Source organism: Melanerpes formicivorus, unplaced genomic scaffold (genome assembly GCF_026170545.1).
Source record: "Melanerpes formicivorus ecotype bairdi unplaced genomic scaffold, bMelFor1.0.p_v2 SCAF_92, whole genome shotgun sequence".
NCBI classification, from domain to species: Eukaryota; Metazoa; Chordata; class Aves; order Piciformes; family Picidae; genus Melanerpes; species Melanerpes formicivorus.
Genome location: NW_027142444.1, coordinates 1,345,406 through 1,373,232, shown reverse-complemented (window position 1 = coordinate 1,373,232; position 27,827 = coordinate 1,345,406). Strand labels below are relative to the sequence as shown.

Genomic DNA, 27,827 nt, shown 5'->3' with positions numbered 1-27,827 from the left:
GTGGAGAGTGTACAGGGTCCAGCCCCATGCTGTCACTCCTGGCCAAAGAGAACTACACATCAGATACAAAGCACTGCTAAGAGTCAGACCCAAGTACTTACCAGTTCCAGTTCCACTGACAACTGCCCCATCAATAAGTCCAGTTGTGACAGCATTGTTGGTAGGTGCATTGTGGGGAGCCAAGCTTGGCAAGAACAGGCAGCTGTCAGATAGAAAACCAGTAACCATCAGAGGTCATGGACACTAACAAAGCCTAGCCTAGGAAAATACACCCTCAGCATTTCTGAGGACAAGGAGTGTGTTTGGAGGCTTTTCTACTCCATTTTTTCAAACCAAAAATGACAAAATATTTCCCTTAAAGAGATGCTGAGAACTGTGTCATGTTTTCATCTTCTGAAGAGCCAAGCTCAGTCCTATCACAGGATCCTCAGCAAGTGCCTCACTCAGCAGGTGTTCAATTAGAGACAGGAAAACCACTAAGAGAATGAGAGTCACGGAACAAGAGAGGTTGGAAGGGACCTCTGGAGAGCACTGAGGGTGCCCCCCTGCCAAAGCAGGAGCAGCTAAGGGCAGGTCACACAGCAACACTCCACAGCCTCTCGGGGCAGCCTTCCCCAGGGCTCCAGCACCCTCACAGTAAAGAAGTTTCTCCTCACGTTGAGGGGGGACTTTGTACCGGCTGTTCCTCGTCCTATCACAGGACACCAGTGAAAAAAGCCTGGCCCCTTCTTCTTGACCCCTTCCCTCCAGATATTTATAGACATGGGCCACCCATGTGTCACAGGAATCCCAGCAACCAATGAGTTTCTGCTAGGGTACACTGATGCTCTGTTTCACAAGGCAGATGCACACCTACTTCTGCCTGCACGCCTGCCTCCTCCTTGCACACACAGCAAGCAAGAACTGGCTTTCGAGGCACTAAGGAATGAGTGTGGGAATTTATGTGGCTTGAAGTATTCCTTCCCCTAAATGACTGGTGTGCAAAAAGCCACCAGCCTTTCTCTGAAGGAAGCACACAGACATGCCAGGGTGGCCCTGTACTAGGTGAGGGTGCTGGGGGACCTTACCCGAAGCCCTCCAGGGAGGTGTCGAACTCGATGAACGCCGGCGTGACGGCCGACCCGTGCAGCCTGATGTCGTGGGGGGTGGTCATGGAGACCAAGCACTTCACTCTGGTCAGGGGTACTGTGCTGCCTTCTGCTGGCTTCAGCAGGCTCTTGCTTATCCGGTAGTGGCTGTCTTCATGCATGCTGAAGACGCTGTCAGAGCCCAGACCTTCCATGGAGGTAACCATGGTATCTACAGGGGAAGCCAAGAGAGCACAGCACTGACAAAGGGAGGCGTCTGCAGGGTGTTTGCCAGCAACCTAAACCTTCCCTGGCACAATTTCAGACCACTTCCTCTTATTCTATCACCCAAAATAGGGAGAAGAGACCAACCCCCACCTGGCTGCAATCTCCTTTCAGGGAGCTGCAGAGAGCAACGAGGTCTCCCCCTCAGCCTCCTCTTCTCCAGACTAAACACCCCTGTCTCCCTCAGCTGCTCTCCTAAGGCTTGAGCCAATGGACAAAAAGAAACTGCTTAACTTGAGTAATTGAGAGTGGGTCTTTCAGCTCCAAATTCTACCTCTTTGTAAGAGAAACAATTAGACTGAGATTTGTCCAGATTAGGTAAATCATGCTTTTTATGCCCCTTTCTTTCTGCTTAGTTCTCCTTCTTTCTCTTCTCAGGGATGCTAATGATGAGCCAGGCTCCCCAGCCAAGTGTGATGTCTTTCAGATCAAGTGTAGGGATTTCAGTTATTTTATTTGACAGCTTCCTGAACTCAGAGGATGCACTACAGATTTAATGCCATGTGCTATGCACACAGAAGTGTCTGGAAGAAGAAATAGTTTTCCTTTTACTGTTAAGTAAGTACAAACTCAGAATGTACTCCAAAGCAAGCTGCTCTCAGGTTTAACAGCTCCTGTTTCTGAACTGCACAAGGACCAACTCCCCACTGGCTGGTCAATACCAGTCCTGCACCCCCTCTGCTTCCAGAGCTTCTGCCCACCAGACTGATGGATTCCCATCCATCCAGACCCGGGGAGCTGTTTAGCTATACATCTGAGCTGAGTGTGCAGCTGGGGGTGACGAGGAAGCAGCTCTGTACGTGCAGTCCCAGCCCTCCAGCACCTACTTCTCGTTTCAGGCTCGAAGCTCAGCGAGCTGGGTTTGTGCACTCGGTACTGCTTCAACAGCTTCTTGTCCCAAGCCCCACAGTTCAAAGGATTTCCCAAGCGTAAAAACTCCCTAGGAAAGAGAAAGAAACATTGACCAATCAGTTGGGATATCTAGTGGCCTAGAAATGTACCCCTTGAAGCAAAGACAGCCATTACTTGTAATAAACCTGATCTCTAGCTAAGGAAACTGATGCACCATTACCATCAACACACTCCACAGACTCACAGAATCACCTCCAAAGCTCATCCAGTCCACTCCCCTGCAGATTTTTCCAGCCACCTCTTGTGTTACCACACTCCTGCACTTCCTTCACACACATTTCCATGGGATCTTTCTGACCTCAGCACCATGGGCTGCAGTGCCTGGGAAGCCAGCCTCTCAAACATCCTCTGGAGTGGTGGATGCAGCGAGTGGTCCTCGTCAGCCAGAGCAGCACTGCATCTTTGGAGGAGTCGTGCATGGAGCCCAGCCTCACACATGACTTGCTGGTTCCTCTCTGTGTGCACCAGAGATTGCAGGATGTTGGCCACTGCCAGCTGGAGATCCAGAGCATGCTTGGAAAAAGAAGAGTACACAACTTGAGAAGAGGCAAACTGAGAAGGCAAATAAAAGCAAGATAATGAAAAGGAAACTACCAGCAGCAAAGGTACTTAAAGGCATGTGCTGGGAGTGTGTGAGGAGATGATCCAGCCCTTGGATCATCTTTGTGGCTTCCTCTGGATGCATTCCAACAACTCTGTGTCCTTCTTGTGCTGGGCACACCAGCACTGGAGGCAGTATCTGAGGTGGGGGTCTCACAAGAGCCAAACAAAACCAAGCCCATGGAATAAAACTGTGTCAGCGTCACCAGTTCCTGAACTCAGCTCCTGTGGGGAATGCCTTCGTTTCTCAGCACAGAACACTAGGACACTGGCCCTTTCTTCCCATTTGCCACAGCCATCCTTTGTCCCAGCCACTCTCAAGGCTCAAGAGCAGAATTTTTCCCCTACCTCAGGGTGTGTGGCAGACCCAACAGAAGCCAGGAGATCCAGCATGGCGAGCACAGCGCCGGGGTGGATGATGACGGCGTCGGAGCCCTGTGCGGCCGGGGGGCCTGTTTGCACTTTCACATCAGCTATGTTTTTCTGAGGGCAAACAGGAGGAGTTGAAACAGAATGGTATGTGTGCCTGCAGGACAGAAAACATCCCATGGTTACAACACCCATCTGCTACCTGCCTGGCAGTTTCAAACAGCTCTCAAGTTGAACTGGCCTCCTTTACTCCTCTCTCTCCTCCCTCAGTCAGACTGACCAAGTGCTTTCCTCTTCTCAGCTCTGTAGGACAAGTTTTCCCTGACACAACCCAGAAGCATTTCAACTTCTCAACTGCATCAACTCTGAAGTCCATTCTCTGGGTGCTAAGAACTTAAAATGTTGCCTTTTTGCCTTCCTCTCTTCATTCTAGTCATGGTGGCTGCACACAGAGACTGCAGCATGAAAGCTGCTCCTGCTCTGGGGACGAATTCAGCTTTGAATGTGTTTCCCCCCATTTGCTTTTCATTAACAAGTGACTATTTAAGGGGCTATCAATAACTTCTCAGCAATCTCTAATCAGGAGCAGAAAACTGATCTTGGTCTACCTCTTGCCAGCAGTCCTGATGCTCTCAGTCTTCCCATGCCTGCTGTGGCAATTTAGTTTTACATTCCATTGCTTTAGCCTGCACCAGGGAGAAGAGGTTTTGACACACTGGCTTGGAAGACAACCACTTGTGCTGAGAGCTGTAGGTGCATTTCTCATTGAAACCCTTGGAGCTATCAGCTTGATGCTGTTCTTTCAGCACAAGATTCATCACACAAACAGCATGAGCAGCTTACTGCACAGATGCTTTCAAGATGGTACTTCAGGAGCAAAAGATAGCTCAAAAGGCTCAGGCTCACCACAAAAAACCCCACTCCAAACCAACAGACAAATGAAGCCACCCTATATTCCCACAGTATTTAGCATACATCCTTATTCACAAGAAGAAAAGAACTCAGTGTAACCATTTTTCTTGGAGATCCAGTACTGTCTGCTGGTTACCAAGTGACCCCAGGTAAACCCAGGGCTCCTCCTATCAAAGCAGTTGAAAGAGGCATTTCCTCACTCCATCTCTCAGTGACAGATTCAGCTCACCCCCAACTCCCAACAGAAATAACACTTGGGAGGCTTCACTGTTCCTCACTCTCATTGGGCACTTCCAACTAGAAATTCCTTTCTCCTGGGAAAAAACAGGACATAGATGGGAGATGAGGAAGGCTGCAAGTGTAACTCTGTCCTGCAGACCTTGAAGGCTGCATCTCACACACACTGACCCCAGCAACAAACATCAGAGAATCACAGATGGTGCATTGAAAGCAGAGCTGTGCTGTGTTTGTGAGGACCCTTCACGTGCAGAGTGCTGGCTCTTTTAGCCCAACAACACAGGGCTGTCCCTCAGACACCTGCCTTCCCAGGCAAAAGGCAGAAACCCAGGCCACAGCAACCAGAGAGAGCCAGGGGAAGCACAGCAGACAGAAAACAGAAAGAGAAGAGCAAACATTTCTCTCAGAAGAGTCAACTTCAACAGAAGCTGACTGTATCTGACATGTAAAGAGAGAAAACAAGCCAATCAAATACTACTGGGCTACAGAAGCCAGGCTGCTCATTCCTGAAAGCAGGGAGATCCCAGCTACTGGTATCCAGCTCAGCAGGAATGACAAACACGGCGCTGCAGCGGCATGAGAAAGCAGACAGCTGCTCAAACAACTTCTGGAAAAACTTAGCCCTGCCTCTTCTTTTTTTAAACTTGAAATCATGGTTTTGCAGAAAGTACCTGAAAAGCCCTCAGGCCAGCTGGATCACTCTGTCTGTCCACTTTTGCTTTGAGGCCTGCCTTTGTTTGTGAAGCACTCAAGAGCCCTATTCCTCTACTGGTGCTTAGCTGAATTGCCCAAAGCACCTCTTGGGGGTACTGACTTTACCCCACCCTGCACACTGCGGTCTGCAAAGAGCTGCTTGCATTTTCATTTCAGCACTACAAAAGAGCAAAGCAAAGGAATTCTAAGCTACCTATTCATAGATACACAGAATTCTATTTTACCTCCCAGGCTGCCTCAGCTACCCATCTGGCACTCTTTGAGTCACTGCGCCCTGGGATCAGCTCGTTTGGCAGGCACTGCCTCTGTTCTGCTCTGCTGCAAGCCTCCACACACCTGTGTGTTTGAGGAATTCAGTGAATTACTCAAATGCACTGAATTTGAGCCTGAGCAAATTGGAATTTGGCCTGAGCAGCCAGGCCACTTCCACCTGGGAGAAGAGCAAAGGGTAGTGCTTAATGCTGGAGGGCAACGCTGGGGCCACCGCAGTAAAGAGGCTCCACAGGAAACACTGCTTTCCTTCAGCTCTCTTCAAAGTAAATGGCAGGGACAGGAATTTGGCAGCTAAAGTTTTGCAACAGCTATGTTGGCTCCTAAATGCTTCAGTCCTGGAAAAGAGAGGAAACCCAGGCTTTCTGGACTGCTGGGAAAAAGAGCTTGTCCAAGCCAGCCCTTGCGGAACAGCCAGGTATGACTTGGGAAACATCACTCAGCTAGAGGGAAAAAGGCTTCTCTGTTCTGCTCAAGGCCAAACATTTCCTTCCACAGCAGTTTCCAAAAGCAGCTTTGCCAAATACCTTACATTCTAAACACAAAACCTGATAGCAAACCCTAAAGCACACACAAGCAAGAGGGAGCATATTGTCCACACATGGCACCTGCCCCATGGATAATCAGAGCCTTGCAGATGACTTTGAAGCCTCCAAAAGCCAAAGCTGCATCTTCAGCTAACAAATGGCTGGCCCCCTCCCTGGGGTCTCTGGGGCAAATCACAGAATGGTTTGGGTTTGAAGAGACCAATCCCCCATCATGGGCAGACACACCTTCCACTAGATCAGGTTGCTGAAGGCCTCATCCAGTCTGGCCTTGAACACCTTCGGGGAAGGAACATCCACAACCTCCCTGGGGAACCTGTCCCAGTGTCTCCCCACCCTTACTCAAGAATTTCTTCCTCATCTCCAGCCTCATCCTCCTCTCTCCCAGCTCAAAGCCATTGTCCCTTGTCCAGTCACTACAGACCCTTGTCAAAAAGTCCCTCATGTAAGGGAGATTCTGCTTCTGCCACACTGCATCTCTGCCTTTCCAAACCTTTTACTTTAGTCTGCCTCTACATCATCTCCTGGTCAAGTACTGATAGGCTCATGCTTTTCATTCTGTGCAACTGCTACCAAAGGAGCACCTTAAGGAGCCATTCCTCCATCCTTCTGAAAGTAGCTCTTCCTCAATAATTAGTCAAAAGAAATCCTGCTGTAACAATTAACATGCTGTCACAGAATGTGGAAAGGGACCCTCAAAGGTCATCCTGTCCAACCCCCCTGCAGGAAGCAGGGACACCTCCAACTACATCAGGTTGCTCAGGTCTGACCGTGAATGCCTGCAGAGATGGTGCCCCTCTGGGCAACCTGTCCCAGTATTTCACCACTCTCATATTCTGATCTTCCTTGAGCTGCTCCTGAGATTGTCATTAATAGCTCCCTTAGATCATTTCTTACACTAGACCTTATTTGGGTTTGAATTGTGAAATTAACTTGAAGTGCCTCAGGAGTCTGGAGACGTCTCTGCTCTCCAGAATTAGCATCGCTGCCTAGGATGAAAGTATGAAACATACCTCCAGGAGTGTTTTATCAAAAGAACACACAAGTGAAAATGCACACCTCAGAAAAAGAACTGCATCTTGAGAGAAAAAAAAAGGCCACCCAAAACTAAGGAAGACAGCAGTGAGAGAGAAATCAGTGAGAGAGAAATCATCAGCAAGGTCAACTTCTCGTGGAAGGGTCGGTACCTTTTCCTGGACAAAGCTGGCGTACCCCAGGGAGAGGGGAGAGAAGTCTCATTTGTCAGGCAAGGAGGGATCTGTTCTGCACGACTACAGACAAAACAGACAGGGGTAAGACAGAGAGGTTAGAGAAGAAACCAGAGGCCGTAAGCTTGTTAGTTCTACGACAGCACCAATAAAATTGTTACCAAGACCCATGCTTCAGAAACACCAGGGACGAGACAGGGTGTGACCGAGCCACGGGCGTGCAAGTGTGCTTCACCCTGCGCTTGCTGCTCCACAGAGCTCTGCCGAGGTGACCACACCAGCAAAGCAGGACACCTTTCAGTGTTAAACAGTGGAAATTGAGAGGGGAAAGTAAAGCCTCCAGGAATTAAGAAAAAACAACATGGGTAAGAAATTAAATCAACTGAAACTTCACAGAGAATGATAAGCAAAAAAGGTAAGAAAGAAGGAAGAATGATGGTGGCCACTGAAGAGATGACTCAAGATGATAGGAACAGGGAAACAAAATAAAGGAGGAGGAACTTAATGAGGTAGCTTAGAACCACAGAAGCATGGAATGGTTTGGGTTGGAAGGGACCATAAACATCATCTAGTTCCAACTGCCCTGCCATGAGCAGGGGCAGCTCCCACCAGCCCATCCTGTAGATGTGCCACCCTGGGATGTGGTCAGTGACAGACCTCGAGGTGTTAGGTTTACAGATGGGCTCAAGGATCTTCAGACTCTTTTCCAACCTAAATGATTTTATGATTCTAAATGTGTAATGATGTTATTTAATTACTTATAGTCTGGGATCAAAGGGAACAAGAAGTTAAGGTGTGATATTTTTCATCTGGCTCAGCAATAGCATAAAAATTGATTAGTTCTGGATGCTAAAGCACCCAGACTCTCTGCCTGTCGACCAACATCAGTTACAGCCAGGAACTGACAGCTTGCTTTTACACTGCTGCCATGACAAAAGCATCCAACATCAGGGAGAAGGCTGCACAGCCTGCAGAACACCAGCAAGCCAACCCAGTACTTGGTCAGATGTTGCCCCCTTAGATTCCTCTCATGGGAGTAAAGAAACAAAGAAATAGATTCAAGTGGACACTACAAAACTTTGAAATATTCACATATTTGAAGGAAGTTCTTAGGGGGAAGAGAGGCAGGCAGAGGAGAGACAGAAACCCCTCCCCTTCCTACCTGTCAAAAGAATCTGTTGCAACCTTGTAGAGGTAAATGAAGAGCTTGCTGCAGTGTCTCAGCGTAGGCGACACCGAATCCAGGGCTATTAGGTCATCCTCCAGCAGCCTCTGAAAGAGTTGTGTGTTTGATGGGAAGACATTCAGGGGACTGATCTTTCTCAGGTCTGAGAAGCAGCCAAGCAACCGAACGGCATCTGCCAGCTTCTCATACTGGATCTCTGTCCTGAAGAAGTGAGAGTTGGCTGGCTCGTAGCGCATGGCTGCCGTCAGCGTGCAGAACACCGTGTGGAGCAGCTCAAACACTTGGTTCTGGTTGACTTTCTCCCAGCCATTCTTCGGTGGGGAGCACAAAGATCTTTCCATAGCAACAAGCAAGGATGTGACATAGACAAACCCACCGACCTTCCTGAAGACAGTTCTCGTGCGGTGGCTCTCCCTCAGCACCGAGAGCAGGGCCTGCGGACAAAACAAACCGTCAGAACAGGGCAGCCAGGGGAAAGCTGGGAATGGTGACGGCTGACATGCTAGCCAAAGCCTTCTGGCATCTCTCAGAACTGAGCCATGCCTCCAGTCTTCCAAGAGCAGCTTTATACTGCAGAAGTCCCCATCCCCAGGAGCCTACAAAGTAAAGAGAGTGGGGGGAAGATAAATAAACCTGCCAAGCACAAAGCCTTGACCAAGCCTGGAAGAGAAGCTCAAATCCCCAGGGAATTCCCTTAGGGCTAGGGAGGGCATACAGCTATTGAAAAAGAGTATACTCTGCCACCACACTTGACAAGAGACTTCTAACAGGAGGGGGCAGACAACTGTCTGTAGCTATGAGAAACCTAAAGCTTGGAGCATCCTATCACAGATATCCCAGAAACCAACAAGGCATCATCCCCTGGCAGCCAGAAGCCACAACAGCACTCAGAGGTAACAAAAAATTAGCCCAAACACCCCCACCCCCAACCCCCTTTGTTTTAGCCTTCCTCTGCAATGGAACCCACAAATCTCCAAACTGAGCTAAAGTTGCTTTTAAGAGTTGCTGCTCAAAAATAAGCCTGAGTAAAACTAAACTAGGTGAAAGCTTACTTGCTGAACAAATACAGAGCCACAGTATGGAGAGCAGAAATAAGATGAATCTAAGGCCTGGAGATGAAGGGATGGAGAAACCCATCCAGCCAAAACCAAACCAAACAGGTGTCAGGAAAGGTTTGGCCCATGTATTATGTCCATTCAGAAAAAGAACATCAGCTACTCTGAGAAGAAACTGTGGGGCTAGATTAGCAGCCAAAAAGCCTTCATGAGACAAAAATGGATGAGAGGATTCTCTCTTCCCCCTCCACTTAGCCTTCCTTGCCTACCTTTTCACCATTTAGCTTAAGCAAGTCCTTTGTCTTCCACTCTGCTCCCCAGGATTTACAGAGACACAAACTCCTGAGCATTTATACCTAACAAATGGCAAAGTAAAGGAAGCCTGCCACAAGAGAAAGCAAACCGGCCCTGAAAATAAACTGGTGCCTGTTTGCCTTTGCCCTCTCATCTACTCTCATGACATCTACTCTAAAGAACATTCCACCTGGGAAGACCCTCAGGACTATCAAATCTCATTTCCTGTCCCCTGAGGCTGATTACCAGTGATGATCCAAAGACACAAACTCACTCATTAGCCTTCATCTCTCATTCTGAAACCTGCTCTGGACAGATGGAAGACAATAAAAGCTGTGCATCAAACACACTCATTTCAACTCCAGAGAGGACCTACATTCAGCAGCTGAACACCAGCCACCCGGTGGGCCAGGGTTGCTCCTTTGGGGCTGAGGAGCAGAATCCCTGAGCAGCATTTATCTTACCCTTAAGATGTCTGTTTTCAGCTGCAGTTCCATAGGTGGAGCTGAGTGCATCAGCCCCAGCAAAGTGCCCATGTCATCCTCCCCACTGGGTGACAAGACCAACTGCTGGATGATCATCAGGGCGTGCTGCCGGCACTGGGGGTACTTGACGATGTTGTGCACGCATCGGGCACCACCGAACTCCCTGAAAATGCCTGCTCAGAAAGGGAGAGTGACAAAGAATCAGGAACAAAGGATGACAACAACTCACCCTCCACTCTGCCCTGGTGGGGCCACATCTGGAGTACTCTGTCCAGTTCTGTCAGCCCCAGTTCAAAAGGGACAAGAGAGAGTCTGAGGGAGGCTATGAGGGTGGTGAAGGGCCAGGGACATCTGTCTGATGAGGAAGAGCTGAGAGACCTGGGGCTGGTTAGACTGGAGAGGACCAGACTGAGAGGAGGTCTTCATAAAATCACTGAATGGTATGGGGTTGGAAGGGGCCTCTGGAGATCATACAGTGCAATAAACATCTTATTAACATCTATAAGCATCTGAAGGGTGGGAGGCAAGAAGGGGCCAGGCTCTTGTCAATGGTGTCCTGTGACAGGACAAGCAGCAATGGACACACACACTGGAACCCAGGAGGTTCCACCTCAGCATGAAGAGAAACTTCTTTACTGCAAGGGTCACAGAGCCCTGCAGCAGAGAGGTTGTGGAGTCTCCTTCTCTGGAGACTTTCAAGCCCCACCTGGATGTGTTCCCCTGGGACCTGCCCTAGGTGACCCTGCTTTGGCAGGGGGGTTGGACCGCATGGGCTTTGGAGTCCCTCCTAACTGCCACCACTGTGACTCCATAAGAGCTGTGCGTTTTCACTCCTACAGACTGAATGCAGGGCTGGAAGGGACTCTCAGAGATCATCCAGTCCAACCTCCCTGCCAGAGCAGGGTCACCTGGGACAGGCCACAGAGAAAGAGCAGAAGTGTATTGCAGTGTGTCTGACCACTTGCCCCAGGGTACCAAGCCAAGACTGCTTTGCTTCCAGGCAGGATTTGCTGAATTCTCTTGTACCTATCCTGACAGTGCTCTCTCTGCTTTACCTGCATTTGTGTTTGATCCTTGGAGTAGTACTGTCAAGGTCTCCATAACCAACAAAGCCAGCTGCTTTTGGTCCTCAAATGAAGTGTTTCTTGAATCCCCTGAAAGAAATCATTCCCTCAGTCAGAGTCATAGCAACAATGACTCTTTTGTAAGACACTTCTTGGTAGTTTCCACCACCAATGTTCTTTGCTGCCCCAGAGAACATCCACCCTAACCATAGTGCAAAGCAATTTAAGATTTGGTCTGCACAGGCATTCCTGGGATAGCTTAACTCTGAATGGCTTGAAACACTGATCTATGCAGACAGGAATTTAAACAGAAGCTTTGGAGCACTGTGTGAGCTCAGGGGCTGTCACTGCAGCTGCAGGTGTACTTTCATATCCCCAGTGGCTGTTCCTTCAAGTCACAAGCCTGGACCACAGCTGAAGGTGTAACAGGGTCTCTCATTCAGCCCTTGAAAACAGCAATTCCACACAAAAGCACACACCCACTGGCAGATCAGTACAATGACAGACCAACTGGCTCTGCAAGTGGCATCTGAAACACAGAGAAACACTCCAGGAAAAGACAGTTGTTGAAAAGGAGTCTAAGAAGCAGCAAGCCACGGGACGAGGGCATGTGGACCCAGGCAGCACCCGAAGCAGAGGACAACCTGCTCCATTCAGCTGCAGGAGAATGTCTCTCTTTCAGGGGAGTTGCTGCCAACACAGCTTTCTAACTCTAACCAGCTGCTACCACTCACCAAGGAGGTTCCAGCCAAGAAACCCAGGTGAAAAGAGCCAGTACTTGGGACTAAAGCAGAAGGGTCACTGATGCACAGTGACAGGATTGCAGCATAAAGCATGTAAAAGAAAAGGCTCCCTGTGCATGTGTGTGCACATGCCCCTCGGCAGGCTGAGCAGCTGTGGAGCTCATCTCAACTCTGCAAGTGAGAGAACTCTTTCTTCTTTCTAATACATTTTCTCAAATGCTCTTACAAAACACAGACCCAACTTGTGGTGGCAGCCTTGCCTGCACACCTCTGGTAAGAGCTCAGCTGTGTGCTCCAGAGGCTTGCTTCAAATTTTGTCAAGCCCCCTAGGTGAGGAAGGGCAGAGGTGCTCTGTGCTGCTCCTAAGCTTGCTCTGTTCACGTCACAAGTATTAACCCAATCCATCCCAAAAACCACTTACCAAGCAAAACAGGAACTGCTTTTTGCATTCATTGAATCCTGCCTCAAGCACCTTGTAGGGTGTTAAGGGAGAAGCAATTCCAATGAACTTCTAAGACAGTGCAGAGCCCTAAGCAGAACTCAGCCCCTGAGAGAGAGGCTCAGACTCTCTCGCTGCTCCTCTGAAGTGCTGACCTCTGCTACAGCCAGCCCAAACCAGAGCCATGCAGGAAGGAAATGGAAGAGCACACGCTACCTTGATCATTCAGTGCCTGAGTGGGATCTTTCAGCAGGGCTGCATACTTATGAAGGAGGTTTACCATCACTTCCAGCAGTCCCACTTCCCTGAAGACATCCTTAAAGATGTAGTCGTGGCGGGTGAACTTGAGGAGCGTCTTCGTGGCAATGATGCTGCACTGGAAGGACGTGCTGGACTTCAGCAGGATGCTCACACTGATCAGCTCTTTACAGGGGATGTAGTTCAGGCTGAAGACAACAAATTCCAGCATCTCAAAGTATTTGGTCTGCACTTCTGGAAGCCTGGGAATTTTCTCAGCGAACTGAGACAGGGTGTGCTGGGACTCCAGGATGAAGTAGTTGGCATTGTCTGCCATGTAAATATTGGTGATGGCATCAAGGATGATTTGTGCTAGGTAGTTGGTTTTTGCTCTCAAAAATGCATTCTGCAGGACTGAGAATGCTTGAATATTCCTCACACTATGACCTAAGATCAGGAAACAAAGGAGAGTGGGGGGAAAAAGGGAAGAGAGAGTTCTGAATCGTCATAACTGGTTAATGGTGGTCATCAACTTCACCTAGTGCCAATGAAGTAAGAGCATGGCAGGAGTTTGACTAAAACTGAAGGAGCCTCTGCACAACCACTTACACTGCAAAACCTACAGCTTGTGTTTGTGCAGATGGCATCTTCACCTTCCAAAGTGCCCCAAAAAGAAACTGCAGGCTGGTTTTGTCTTTGAGGTCCAAAGGCTGGAGAGCTGCTGGTAGAAAAGGACCTGCGGGTGCTGGCTGACTACCAGCTGAAGATGAGCCAGGGGGTGCCTGAGGTGGCCAAGGAGGCCAGCAGCATCCTGGCCTGGATCAGTAACAGTGTGGCTAACACTCTGGACTCAGCACTAGTGGGGCTGCACTTTGAATGCTTGGTTCAGTTTTGGGCCCCTAACTACAAGAAAGACTTCGAGGGGGTGCAGCATGTACAGAGCAACCTCAGAACAGCAGCGCTGAGGCCAGCAGAACCAAGCAGCTGGTAAGTTCTTCTACTAAGATTCTGTAAGAGTCTTTTGCAAATGCTTTGTGTGGCATGCAGATTCTCTGTATTTTGTTTAAACAAACAAACATTAAAACCCAACCCAACAAAGATAACAAACAGAGGGACAAAGAAAGCAGAGACTCACCCTTGCCTGCAGGCTGTGGGACTGCAAATCCAGGTAGCAGGAAAGGAACTCCCGTGGTAACACCAGCTGGCTTTAACTCATTGACACCATATGTTGTTAAGGATGTTATCAAATTAACTAAGTCCTTCAAAGCATCCTTAGATTCAGCCTCTTTTGCCTGTTCTAATCTAAATAAAATGCAACAGATGAAGTTAACAGCACTGGTTGACTCCAACCCAAAGCACTTCAGTATCAGTTCCATTTTGCTCCATTAAAGACCACACTTTCACTGATCTGCTCCTGCAGTATCTTAGCTACTCTCTGTTCATATTTCTCCCCATGCAGCCAGTCAGAGATGACTGGCTTTAGGAGAGCACACATTTGTTTGCCAGAGAAATTCACCTCATCACTCAATCCTTGAACTCAACAAAGATGAGGACAGGCTGAGAGAGTTGGGTCTGCTCAAGCCTGCAGAGGAGAAGGCTTTGGGGAAACTTCAGAGCTGCATTTCAATGTCTGAAGAGGACCTAGAAGAAGGCTGGGGAGGGACTGTTTAAAAGGCCTTCTAGTGATAGGACAAGGGGCAATGGTTTGAAACTGGAGCAGGGCAGGTTGAAGTCGGACATCAGGAGGAAGTTCTGCACAATGAGAGTGGTGAGACACTGAGTGCCCAGGGATGGGGTGGAGGCCCCATCCTTGAGGACATTCAGAGACCTGCCTGCATTCCTTCAAGCACATCTGCATACCTGAGGAGGAGGTCACAGAGGAAGTTGTATCCTTGCCATATCCTAAAATCATCCAACAATGTTTGGGATACATCACTGGAGTCTTTGAGAAAACAAGAAAGTCCAGCAAACATCTCAACTATTTCTAGGGGTGAGAGGTCATCAGACTGCTGCATGTTCTGCACACAGGTGGACAAACATTCCTTCTCTGAAAAGAATCACAAGGAACAGATCACAGAAAAAACCCACCACAACAAAACTCCCCTGGTTTAAGACTCATGGCAATAAAGCAGCTGTGAGTTAACTATCTCCTATCACAATGCTGAAAATCACAGAGCATTTCACATCAGAGCACACAAAGGATTCTCAAGTGGCTTGGGATCCCACCCCTAACCTCCTTTTGCCAACACTTTCTCCCTTTCATAACCCTTTGGCTTCTAAGGAGGAGACTGTGTAGGCAAAGAGGGTTTTTGATTACAAAGTTTGCCTGGAAAACTCAGCAGAATAAAGAAACAAATATGGCAACTGTAGAGAGTCATCTTAGTGATGCTCTGGTTAGCTTTTCTTTGGCTGGCACACCTGCTGCCTGCTAAATCCTGATCAAAGAGAGTTCTTGAGAAGCTACTAGCACTGAGAAACTGTCTCCTTGGGACACAGGCTTGGGTCTCAGCCAGGTGAAGGAGAGGCCCCCTGGTGACAACACCCTTGGAGTGGAGACCCTGCAGGGAAGCTGGGCTGGAGCACAGCAGCAGAAGTCAGCTGACTATTGCATCAATCAGGATCAGAGGTTCACACTCATGTGCTCCTGTGCCCATGTACCAGGTTTCCCTGAACACCTCCTAGTGCCACTATTTCACAGACTTTGCTGTTCCCAGGGTACACCACCCCTGACGTCCTGGAGAGCCTCCTGTCACAGCATCACAGAACATTAGTGGTTGGGAGAGACCTTGAGTCTGGCAGTGGTGGTTACAGCTGCAGCCTCACTTAGCTTCTTCACAGAACCATAGACCTTTGAAGTTGGAAGAGACCTTTGAAATCCTCAAGTCCAAATGCTCACCTAGAGCTCACAACCCCACCACTGATGCTAAGCCACTGCCCCAAAACCACAGCCCTCAGCACCACATCCACAGGGGTGGGGACTCCACCACCTCCCTGGGCAGCCTGGTCCAGGGCTTGCCAACTCTTTCTGCCAAAGCATGATGTCTGGATGAAATAATCTTCTCCCAGCACACTCCAATTAGCTCTCCCCAGTATGTACTACAGGGAGCAGCTTTCCTAGGCTGCTAATAGCTCAGTCTGCGTCAGCAGAACACATGGAGCTGGTTCCTCCTCCTGAGGCTTCCTTGGACATCTCCACAATGTATTGCCAGCTAGAGTGGTTCTCAGACAAACTGCCAACAGGGCATTTCCAGCTCGTCCTGCATCTCCACAAGGGGCTGCTGCTACCAGCTCAAATGCAGGACCAAAGCCAGCTAACTCCCAGCAAGAATTACTGCTCACAGCAAGAGTTACAGAGCTGTCCACCTTCCCAGGGAATGTTTTCCAGGACAGGCAGCTAGTGAAGTTACAGAAAGCCTATCCTTTTGGTCACCAGCAGCTCCACTGAAACAGGAGGGCAAACTCTATAGTCCTTCAGTGAGAAAATGAAGTGTGGGTGAGGAAGACTCAGCTACAAACACCTCCCTCACTACACAAGTGCTCTGAAATGTCACCTACCCATAAATAACTACAGATCCAAACAAAAAGTCTGGAAGCTTTCCTCAAGCTATTATTTTTATGCCTATTTGGTAACCAAAACACCTCTTGGAGAAGCAGGCCAGACAATCAACAGCCCTGGAAGAGACAGGTACCATGGATGTACTTCACCACGTTGACGCTAAGGCCGTGGCGCGATATGGTCATCAGCACTTCCCCTGCACTCTTCCTCCAAGGCAGGTTGTAGGGAGGGCACCAGGAGGTTATTGCACTGAAGAGAAGCTGGAGGTCATCCTTTTGGGCCAACTCTTCCGCTGGGGACACAAAACTGCACAACTTCACTAGGATCTGCAACATGAAACATCACATCATCAGTACCCTAAGCGCTGCTACTGCTGCCTACACTGAGAAGCTCTCCTTCTTATCCCCAGTTACCTGTGCTGCTCTCCCTCTGCATCCTGCTTCTGTCTTTTCACCTGGAGCCAAGTTTTAAATGTCTCACAAAAACTTAGCAGCAGAGTTGAAATCTCTTTGGCTTCTTGTAGCCAAGAAGGCCCAGGGGATCCTGGGGAGCACTAAGAGTGTGGCCAGCAGGTGAAGGAAGGCTCTCCTCCCCCTCTACTCTACCATAGTGAGGTCCACTTCAATCAATAATGGCCCAAGATACCAAAGACTGGTAGGGCCAGTTAGATCAAACCAGAACAACAGTCCACAGGTTGCTCCTTTTAAGCAGCTGGTCTTGTGAAGGAGATTTTTGCCAAGGACAAAACCCACAGGGAGACTTGAAATACAACCTGCAGGCAAATCCACCTTACTCTCAGCCATCAGCTTGTGAAGAGCCAAGGAAGAGCAAAACCTGCTTGAAGTGAAAAGTTTGTGGACTGCCCCCAGCTGAAGCATTTACAAACCCCAGGACCTGTTTTACCTTCCTTACCTGTACAAAGACTTTCTGTAGCAACGCTCTGCGCTCTGCGAGAGGTAGCTCATTCTGTGCTCCTCCAACTACCTCAGGCACATGTGGAAGGTCAAAAAACAGATAGAGACATTTCACAAGTGTGGAAGGCACTGACATAGTAGTCATGCAGTCCACAGTTTTCTAGGGGGAAAAACAGAAAAAGGAAACAACAGTTCAGCACACCACTGTCCTCAGTCAGGCTCCTAGAGTGCAGTTGACTCCAAGGCTGATTCTTCTTCCTCATGCTGCTGGTGAGGTGTCCACAGGGCAGTGTGGATTCACCTTCTATTCTTGAATGCCTACCTAAAAATAGGACCAGAACTTACTTGCATGACAACAGCATCTAAGAGCCACAGTTTGGAGCAGTCAGTGCACAGGACAAACAAAACCTGACAAGCTCTGCCAGCAGAAGCTCCCAAGTTGCTCACAAGGCCTTCAGCCAAGCCCTCGTTAGCTAGCTGTTACAAGCAGGCATAAGGAGCAAGGTAGCAGAAAACATGAAAGCCACAGTAGAAGAAAGACAAGTTGAGATGGAAGGCAGTGACATCCTAAACAGATGAGATGATGTGCTGGAGCAGAGAGGCAGAGCAGAGCTGGAAAACAAAGAGCTGTCTGGTACACTGGCAGAGCTGGGCTCCCCAAGGGAGGGCAGCAAGGACTCCCAGTGCTACCTCACTGCTCCTGCCTTGGCTTCTCTCAGCTGCCACTGCCCTCCTTGAAAGTGCAGCCCAAGTTCAAAGCTGGAGCAGTGTATGTGTGTGTGGGGCATGCCTCTCACAGGGCAGTAAGCAGCAGCATGCAAGAGAAGCTTTTGAGGAACACCACAAATGGGGTGCATAATTCAAGAGAACATCAGCAGTTCAAGTCCCACAATCATGATTAATTTTTTAAGGCGAGTGAAACCACCAGGAGCTGAAGCACAGAGGTTCTGTGCCAGTGTAACAGAAAGTCCCTTGATGGAGAAAGCAGAATGCAGTGACACACATTTTAAAGCATGTCCATGCCCTTGCTTTTGTCTCTCCCACAGCAGTTTATTTTGAGCCTTGCTGTTTAAGACTAACCTGTCCTGATGAAGCCAGTAAATTGATTGTGGTGAGCAGCATCCAACCTCTACTTGCTTCTTCGCTTTGATTGACCTCCAGAAACTGGACTATGGCACGACTTGCAGCCTCTGGAGGGGGCAGAGGTTAAAAATGCAGCATAAGAATTCAGTTGGACAGGCCACAGAAGGCAACACATCCTCTCAGCAGTCCTGGGAGCTGAGGCGGGCTCCACCTCCGCAGCAGCACTCGAGGAGGGGACAAGGTCTGGGCTCCTCTCTCCAGACACATTCCACTCTCCCATACACTTGGCTCTGACACCAGCAAGGCTGCAGAAAGTCCATTTTTAGGGCATGCATCACCCTTGAAACCAGCAGAGAGGTTTCAGTAACAATGGTTTCAATGCAAACAGGGAAGGCAATGATCAGCAGGAGCCCAGACAGTTCCTGCTACCAAGCAGGCTGTGTGCAGACTCCTTTGGACACAGGTTCCAAAAGCCACCCATGGAAGAGAAACTCTTACAGAATCATAGAACTGTTTGGGCTGTAAAAGACTTCTAAAGATCACTGCATCCAACCATCAACCCAACACCACCATGGCCACTAAACCAGGACTCCAAGTGCCATGGCCATAAGTTTCTTGAACATCTCCAGGCCTGGGGACTCCACCACCTCCCTGGGCAGCCTGTGCCAGTGCCTGACCACTCCTGCAGCAAGCACATTTTTCCTGATCACCAACCTAAACCTCTCCTGGCACAATTTCAGGCCATTTCCCCTTCTAGTCATCTTTGAAGGTGTGACTCAGGGGTTAAATAGATGCTTCTGAAAAAGTTGTCATGCTACTGGCATCCCCAAAGGCAGAGCCATGGCAGACTATAAATAGCAGCTTCAAAGATGTCAGTCTTAATTAAGCAGTACCTAAAACACAGACAGCATGCTAAGTGCAGGGAGAAGTTCTCTTGTCATCTGCTCTAAGCAGCTTTGATAGCACCATCATCTCAGATTAATGTCTATCATCATACTGCTCTTCATTTATTTCTTCTACCTGCTCAAGTCACCTTTTTAAAGGCATGAGATTTAACAAGCCCAAGTGCCAGGGGCTGCACTTTGCCCACAGCAACCCCAGGCAGTGCCACAGGCTGGGGACAGAGTGGCTGAGAGCAGCCAGGCAGAGAGAGACCTGGAGGTACCAGTAGGCAGCAGCTGAACATGAGCCAGCAGTGTGGCCAGGTGGCCAAGAAGGCCAATGGCATCCTGGCCTGCATCAGGAGCAGTGTGGCCAGCAGGAGCAGGGAGGTCATCCTGCCCTGTGCTCAGCACTGGTTAGGCCACACCTGGAGTCCTGTGCCCAGAGAAGGGCAATGAGGCTGGGGAGCCCTGTGAGGAGAGGCTGAGGGAGCTGGGGATGGTTAGCCTGGAGACGAGGAGGCTCAGGGGAGAGCTCATTGCTGTCTACAGCTAAGATCGAGCCCAAATTACACTCCTATGTATCCAAGATAAAACATGGCTCTGCTGATACACTGCAGTGAACATCAGCACTGAAGGCAGAGTCTGCAGAGCAGGGGAGTTCTGCAAAGAATGAAAAGGTAGCATTGTGGGAGGCCAAACCCCAACCACTGCTGTGGTTTGCTGCAGTGGGTATACATTCTGATGAAGGAGCTTTATCAGTTTGATCTCCCAAAGTGGTTTGAAGATGACACAATGATAGCCTTGCAGCAAATCTGGCAGAAAAGTGCCTGAAGAAGTGAAAAGCATTTGGAGTGAAGGAGGGAAATCAACCAAACAAAACCCTAACAAACCAAACCCCAAACCCCCAGCCCAAACCACCCCAAGCATACAGAGGGCAGGAACAGTGACTGCAGATGTTGTTTCTGGAGGTAGGAGGATTAGCTGAGCAGCCTAGAGGTGTGGTGAAACAAATTTAGCATTAAACAAACAGCAATACACACACAGAAGGTTGGCTGAACTCAGTGAAGGCAGAGAGGAGTGAACTGAATGCCAAATGTGCTCTAAGCAGTGATGTACAGGGTCCAGCACTCAGGAAATCACAAAAACAAACCCAAAACTTGGCCTTGGAGAGGTTAAAGTGCTCCAGTTCTCAACCTTCTGCTCTTCTGCACAGCTTCCACAGGCTGTCCCCACAACCACTTACTCACACTCTGAGTGTGGAAGGCTCTTCCAAGTTGCAGGACTGCCCATCATCAGGGGGCCCTTTCAGAACCTCCCTGTGCTGCCAAGAGTATCTAGATCCTAACACAATAAGTTGTGGCAGCTGTCAGTCTGCCATTGGAAGTGCTTGAGATGCAGCTCACATGGGCCTGTGGTGACAGGACAAGGGCTGCTCTTAAACTAAAGCAGGGGAGATTTACATTGGACAAGAGAAGTTCCTTACTATGAGGGTGGTGAGACACTGGAACAGGTTGCTCAGAGGGGTTGTGGATGCCTCATCCCTGGAAGTGCTTAAGACCAGGCTGGATGTGGTTTAGTGGAAGGTATCCCAGCCCATGGCAGGGGCAGCTGGAACTAGATGATCTTTAAAGTCCCTCCCAACTCAAGCCATTCCATGATTCTGTAACTGCTTTCCACTGGCATTCACTAAAGTAAAGCTCAGAAGAGCATCAAAGTGTCCTTGCAATCCTTGTGGTTAGGTTTCCAGCTGGGGCAGAACACAAGAAAACCCCAAACTCACCAACAATAAAAACTACCTGTGACTTGTGAAGTGTCAAGGATGATAACTGGATTGTCTGGAGCAACAAGCAGAGGTATGGCTTAAACACACCACAATGGGCAGAAGCCTTCAGAGCAGCAGGCCTGGCAGGTGCTCCCCAGCAAAGCAGCTCAGATGAACACCACCACCCTGCCAGCATGGCTGTTGGACACTCATCTTGCCCAAATAGCCAAGGAAAACACATTTAGTGCCTGCTCACCCCCCAGCAGAGGCTTTGTCTGGGCTATCTGTTAGTCATCTGGAGTGTTTCCCTGCTACTTACTCCCCTTGAAACGGAAAGAAATCGTAATTGCAGTTTGTGACTCCTGCCTTCATGCGTAAGCATCTGCACAGCCTTTTCCAGCCTGCTATTTCCTTATTTACCACCAAATCCAAACTGAGAAGCCAACACAGATCTTAAAATTCTCTGCTAGACAGAAACTTGATACTCCTTGGAAGCATTCCTTTGCAGAAGAGGAAAGCAGAGAGGAAAGCTAATGAAAGGGCTTCATGGCGTGTCGTCCTCGCTCACGCAGCTCCCCACACGGCTCAGGCTCTGACACACTCGGGGCTCAACAGGACCAAATCCCACCCAGACACTGAATAGAGAGAGGAAACAGAGGGGTCCCCTAACATTCTTCTAGTGGTGCTGGTCTTAACATGGGATTTGCTGTAATTTCACATCTTACTATCTTCCAGGGCAATGGCTAATTAAAACTGCATGTTTTGGGGATGTTAACCTGTCTGAGGGATAAAACACCACCACCAGACACCTCAAGCACAACCCAGCAGCTGTCCACAGGCATGCTCTGAGTCTCCTCCTACTGGGAGATGATACAACTTCCCTCTTTTTGATGTGTTGTCAGGTTTGATGGAATTCAGCTTCCTCCATACCCCAGGCTCTCCCAGCCAAGTCCCTAACTCCATGACCCAAGGAGGAAAGCTCCAGCCTCCTCCTCCTCTCTGCCTCAGCCCAAAGAAATGGGAGACAAGACATTTCTGCTGCAGAGCCTTCATTTCTGAGCCTGCACAGCTGCTGTGGGTGGCAGCTCAGAGCACTCTGACTGGTGCACCCCTCACAAAGGCCAGCCTCGTGCCCCCCACGAGCAGTACCTGTGGACTTATTTGATGCCCTCCGCCGGATCTCGGTCACCATCAGCCGTGACACTTGGGTAGTAAACTGCAGCAGGTCAGAAAATTTCTCTGTCATTGTACTTGGAGGAGCATTCCCAAACACCTGAAAGAGAAGAAAACAGGGCTGCATCAAGAAGCCATCCCATTTACAGGGATCACTATGCAGCACCTCCTCCCTTTACAAAGAAAGTGAAGCTTTGGAGAGTCCAGTGGAGATCCCAAGGATTTGTTTTCCTGAGGCATCCATCCCTCTGCTGGCTTCCCCAGCTCATAACCCAAGATGTACTTGTAGCTGGAATTAAGCCATCATTCAGGGAGGCAAGATCTAATGAGTAAGGGAGGAAGGGAATGACAAGGTTTCTTGCAAGACAACCCCCCCAGAGCTCCAAAGGACTGAGGCTGCACAGCAGTTTACAAGGGCTGGTAGTGATAAACAGGGAGGGAATGGATTGAAGCTTGAGGAGGGGAGACGGAGACTGGAGACAAGAAATTCTTGACAGTGAGGGTGGGGAGACACAGCAACAGGTTGCTCAGGGAGACTGTGGATGTCCCCTCCCTGGAGGTGTTCAAGGCCAGGTTGGAAGAGGCCTCGAACCTGGGCTGGTGGGAGGTGTCCCTGCCCATGGCAGGGGGCTGGAACTGGATGAACTTTAAGGTCCCTTCCAACCCAACCCATTCTGTGAATCTATGAACACTGGGGCAAAGACTGGGTACCAGAGCAAGTTCTAACAGGAGTTCTGCTTGTAAGAGCAACTTCTTTACTATCTTCTGGAGCTAAACATGCCAGAGGAGTAAACTGCACATACAGAACATGTGTGAAGCCTCAGAGAGGGCACTAGGAAGCAGAACTGCCCTGGCAAGCCTTCCCTTGATCAGGTGACCATACCAGGAGGCCTCCCATGTGGATGCCATCCTAAGGCCTTGTTCTCCTCTCTGGAGATCCACCTGAACACAACCACAGCAGTTACTAAGGATTGTATTTTTTTCCCCCTAAATTGCCATTTCATTCTCATAACTTATCCTTCCTGCTTAATCCCCCAACAGCCCCACTTCTGAGGCAGCAGTGCATTCAGCCTCTGGTACGCACTGAGCTGTGGACACGAGGGGATCGCAGTATGGGTTAGCTGGCTGGGGGGAGCTTGCTTCCCATTCAGGGCTGCACACAAAAAGGAGTCTCCACCCACACTTCTGCTGTAAGCCTTGCACTGAAACAGGCCCAGTAGAACCAGGCAGTTTGTTATCCAGCAGAGCATGCCACCTGAACGCTGCTGTCACCACTTGTGTCAATGCTGATAACAACCACAAGGGTCTCAACACCTCTGCTCAGTTACATTTTTCTCCCTCCTGGCAGGGGTGTCACCAGGAGCCAGGAAGCACAACAGCTCCCAGTACTTATCCAGTCCAAGTTTAGCTCAAGGTGCTCCAGCTGCCTCTCAGAGAGAGGATGTGATCTCCTGCAGTAAGTTGATTGGGACTCAACAGCTGGGCTCCGTCCCGGGGTGAGCCAGCTCCAGCACCACAGCTGGCAGCTGACACAGGCCACTGAGGTCACTCTGCAGTCAAGGGACATCAGTGAAACCCCCAACACTGCAGCCAAGGAGGATGCAGTGCTTCTGGTACTGACTTACCTTGCAACCCCAAAGTTACTGAAGCAGACTTCAAAAGGCAGCAGACAGAACAACCTTTGTCTGACTTCTTACTCCCCTTTGGTATCAGTTCTCTGGCATCTTACAGAACAGCCCAAAATACTTTTTCCTGCCTACTCACATTGCAAAGCCCTGATGCAATGGAGCCAGAAATACAACACTGAGTTTGAACACTCTGTTTCCTCACAATAAAAACATTTTTTTCACAGAAGAAAAGGATGAAGCAGTTCTCCTGCAGGACATGTCAAGCACTGTTATCAATAAATACAAACAGGAGCCCAGACACTGCAGGCAGTTGACTATTTTCAGCAGTCCAGGATAAACACCCCTCTTTGGGATGACAGAGCATGTAACCTTCCCAGTGCAGACAATACAGGTTTGCCACCCCACTTGCTCCATGCTGCTGAGGCCTCACGTGGGTACTGTGTCCAGCTCTGGGCTCCCCAGCTCAAGGAGAAAGAGCTACCAGAGAGAGTCCAGCACAGGGCCCCTGAGGTGCTGAGCGGACTGGAACATCTCTCAGATGGGCACAGGTGAGAGAGCTTGGGGCTGCTGGGTCTGGAGAAGAGGAGGCTGATGGGGGATCTCATCAGTGCCTACAAGTACCTAAGGGGTGGGTGTCAGGAAGAAGAGTCTGGGGGCCAGTGGTGCCCAGTAACAGGACAGGAGGTAACAGACTCAAACTTGACCCCTGGAAGCTCCATCTCAACAGGAGGAGGAATTTCTTTACTGTGAGGGCAGCAGAGCCCTGGAGCAGGCTGCCCAGAGAGGTTGTGGAGTCTCCATCTCTGCTGACCTTCAAGGCCCTCCTGGACATGTTCCTGTGTGACCTGTTTTAAGTGATCCTGCTTTGGCAGGGAGGTTGGACTGGAAGATCCTCAGAGGTCCCTTCCAACCCTACCATTCTGTGATTCTGTGCTCCAAACTGCCCTAAACCCTTCACAAGGCCTCCTCCTGCAGCTGTGTCAGCTCCCAGTCCACCCCAGAGCCTCTAACCTCCACCAGGCTACAAGGGCAGAGGGACTGGAGGCTTGTATGTTCACTGGTACAATCTAGGCATGGTTATCCACAGCAGGATGCACACTGGCAGAGCATCTCACCATCATTAACTGTTTCATTCTTTACTCACACCAAGGGATGGGAAAAACTCATGGTCCTGGCACCTTGTCCTGATCATGCTCTGAGTTGTCAGCTGGTCCCAGGAAATGCAGAGAGCTCAGAGTTCCAGTGAAAGGTTGGCTGAGGTGAGCTGCTTTGTGATGAGGCAGCTTTGCACTGCACTGGCTGTTGATGCACACTGCCTAGAGGTTGCAGTAACAACCAGCAGCAGCACATGGAACATTTCACCAGTAGATCATCTTTCTGAGCAGGTAAAGCAAGGCTCAAGACAAACAATGGAGCACTTGCTCCAAAGCAGCCTCTCCAGCACTCCAGCACTGGTTTATACATTGCAGAAGCATCACTGCCCATGCCAGCACAGCACAGCACTGCACTCAAAGGAGCCCTTTGAGTCCCCTTCCACAAGGCCAATCTTTTGTTAATTATGCACCCATGTAGCTTTTCATTAATATGCAATTCATCATTTCATAAGCCTCCCTGAGCAGGGAGGAGACAGCACTGCTCTGTAAAGCCATTCCTTCCCCAAACTGGCGAGGTGCTGCAGGCTACAGCACGCTGGAACCACGCTGGGCATGGAAGCTGAAGTTAGGAGTGCTTCAGTGGCTTTGCTGGTCAACAAGCCTCACAATATCAAGAAGAAAATGGAACTGCATTTCCTACAAAACCTCAGATACCTCTCAAGAGAGGAATGAAAATAAATCCCCAGCAGACAGAATCATGGAACAGCTTGAGTTGGATGAGACCTGAAAGATCATCCAGTGCCAACACCCTGCCATGGGCAGGGACACCTTCCACTAGACCAGCCTGGCCTTGAACACCTCCAGGGAGGGAGCATTCACAAGCTCCCTGGCAAACCTGTGCCAGTCTCTCACCACCCTCACACTCTGCAGCCTTCTCTTCTCCAGGCTGAACAGCCCCAGCTCTCCCAGCCTGTCCCATAGGGAAGGTTCCCCAGCCCTATGACCAGCTTGACACTCCACAAGACTCAAAACTAGAGAAGCCAAGGAAACCACAGTACACTCTGCATGCAGGCCCCAGAGAAGCTGGTGGCATTAATCAGGAACCTTAAAAAGGTGAACTGTGGAAAGAGAAATAAATGACATCACACCTGCTGAGCTGCTTGAACAGAGGAAGCCAAGAATGCATCTATGTGAGATGAAGAGAAGAAAACCCTTGCAACAGGGACAGATGAGACCTGACAGGCCAAGGGAGCTCACTTTTGTTTGAGCTGCACTAAGAGCTGGTTGGTGACTGCTGAAGGTTACCAAGGACTGCAAGAAAGGAAGGGAGAGAGCACCAACAATGCACACTCCCTCAGTGTGCCAGGCTCCAAGTCACGTTTTACAGGGCTTGGAAACTGGAGTGACATCATCTGGCAACAGCCTGTGCTTGTGGCCAGCAGGGAGACTCCAAGGAGGTCAGAATGAAAACAGAGTGAGGAGAGCAGTGTTAAAACCAAACAAGGAGGGAAGAGGGGAGAGGAAGAGACACAGCTGCAGGTAGGAGCTAAAAGCACAACATTCAAACACAGAGGAATGTCTCTCTTCAGCATTAAGTTCATCTCAGTAAAGAAGGGAACAAAAGAGGTCCCAAAATTCAGAGAAGGAGCAAGAGTCCATCCCCAAACTTTGATGGACTCTGTACAGAACAGACAAGGGAGAGGGGAAACCTGTGGAAGGAAAAGAACTGTGATGAAGAAGGGAAATAGTGGGAGCTGGGAGGAGAGAGCAGCCAGGATGCATTCCTTCAGATGGAGGAAAGAAGGCTCCAGGGAGATCTTAGAGCAGCCTTCCAGTACCTGAAAGGGACCTAGAAGAAAGCTGGGTAGGGATGTTTTACAAGGGCTTGGGGAGCTAGGACAAGAGGGGATGGGTTGAAGCTTGAGGAGGGGAAATTGACATTGGAGATTAGGAAGGAATTCTGGAGAGTGAGGATGGGGAGACACTGAACAGGTTGCCATGAGAGGTTGTGGATGCTCCCTCCCTGGGGGTGTTCAAGGCCAGGCTGGATGAGGCCTTGAGCAAGCTGAGCTAGTGGGAGGTGTCCCTGCCCATAGCAGGGGCTTGGAACTTGGTGACCTTTAAGGTCCCTTCCAACCCAACCCAATCTGTGATTCTAGGAATCTATGAATAGCAAAGGTGAGTGATCACTACAACCAGGCTGCAGCAGGGTCAGGTGGAAGGACCAAGCATCAGGACAAAGCCAGCAAGTGGTGGTGCAAAAAAAGGTATCCAGAAAAAAGAGGGGGAATAGAAGAGGGAGAAACAGAGAAATTGGAACTTAGCTGTTCTTTTGCACCTCTGAAGCTGAACCCAAGTGCAAGGACAGACAGCTACACAGAAATAGAACACAGTGTTGCAGTTATTCTCAGTCCCAGTTACATCACTGCCTGCCATTTCCACAGGTACAATCCCACTGCTGGGAACCACCACAAAGGCCAGGAAAAAGGCCTTCTCCACCTGCAGATGACAGCCAAGTACTGAAGCAGCTCTTTTTCAGCAGCATCAGCCACCTGTAACCAGCAGAGGGAGATTCCTAAGCTTAGCTGCATTGAAACAGCGTTCAGGAGATTCAGATTCCATTGTGCTAACCTGTCATAACAAACAGGAAAGCCATGGAAGCCAGGCAGATGAAGGAAGGAGAAAGCAGATGAGCTGAGCTCACTTCTCCCAAGCTCACACAACAGCTTACCAGGAAGCAGGAGTAAGACCTAGGGCAACACAAGTGTGAGCAGCAGGATGAGGGAACTGATTCTCTCCTGCTCTGGCTCTGGTGAGACCCCACCTGGAGTACTGCATCCAGTTCTGGTGCCTCCAGCAAAAGAAGGACATGGAACTGTTGGAAGGCGTTCAGAGGAGGCCACAGAGATGATCAGAGGGCTGGAGAACCTTCCCTGGGGGATAGGCTGAGAGAGTTGGGACTGTTCAGCCTGGAGAAGAGAAGGCTGCAGGGACACCTCAGAGCAGCCTGCCAGTACCTGAAGGGGGCTGCAGGAGAGCTGGGGAGGGACTTTTGATAAAGACTGTAGTGACAGGATGAGGAGCAATGGCTCAAAGACACAGGAACAAGTA

At 49.6% G+C, this 27,827-nt stretch overlaps 1 protein-coding gene across 5 annotated transcripts in view; it reads right to left on the bottom strand.

Annotated features, from left to right (window-relative positions):
- The window catches only part of WDFY3 (WD repeat and FYVE domain containing 3), a 103,046-nt gene that overhangs the window by 50,328 nt on the left and 24,891 nt on the right, over window positions 1-27,827 (bottom strand). For 4 of the 5 annotated variants that reach the window (XM_068165712.1, XM_068165708.1, XM_068165710.1 and 1 more), the window contains 16 exons: window positions 21,971-22,094; window positions 18,173-18,282; window positions 17,091-17,252; window positions 16,312-16,504; window positions 14,483-14,669; window positions 13,758-13,924; window positions 12,602-13,069; window positions 11,195-11,293; window positions 10,119-10,312; window positions 8,282-8,739; window positions 7,099-7,182; window positions 3,213-3,390; window positions 2,563-2,777; window positions 2,180-2,292; window positions 1,068-1,299; window positions 102-202 (listed from right to left, as the gene is read on the bottom strand). In XM_068165712.1, coding sequence (XP_068021813.1) covers window positions 102-202; window positions 1,068-1,299; window positions 2,180-2,292; window positions 2,563-2,777; window positions 3,213-3,390; window positions 7,099-7,182; window positions 8,282-8,739; window positions 10,119-10,312; window positions 11,195-11,293; window positions 12,602-13,069; window positions 13,758-13,924; window positions 14,483-14,669; window positions 16,312-16,504; window positions 17,091-17,252; window positions 18,173-18,282; window positions 21,971-22,094 — 3,085 coding nt within the window. The remainder of the gene's footprint in view (window positions 1-101; window positions 203-1,067; window positions 1,300-2,179; window positions 2,293-2,562; window positions 2,778-3,212; window positions 3,391-7,098; window positions 7,183-8,281; window positions 8,740-10,118; window positions 10,313-11,194; window positions 11,294-12,601; window positions 13,070-13,757; window positions 13,925-14,482; window positions 14,670-16,311; window positions 16,505-17,090; window positions 17,253-18,172; window positions 18,283-21,970; window positions 22,095-27,827) is intronic. The other variant, XM_068165711.1, reaches the window with a different exon arrangement.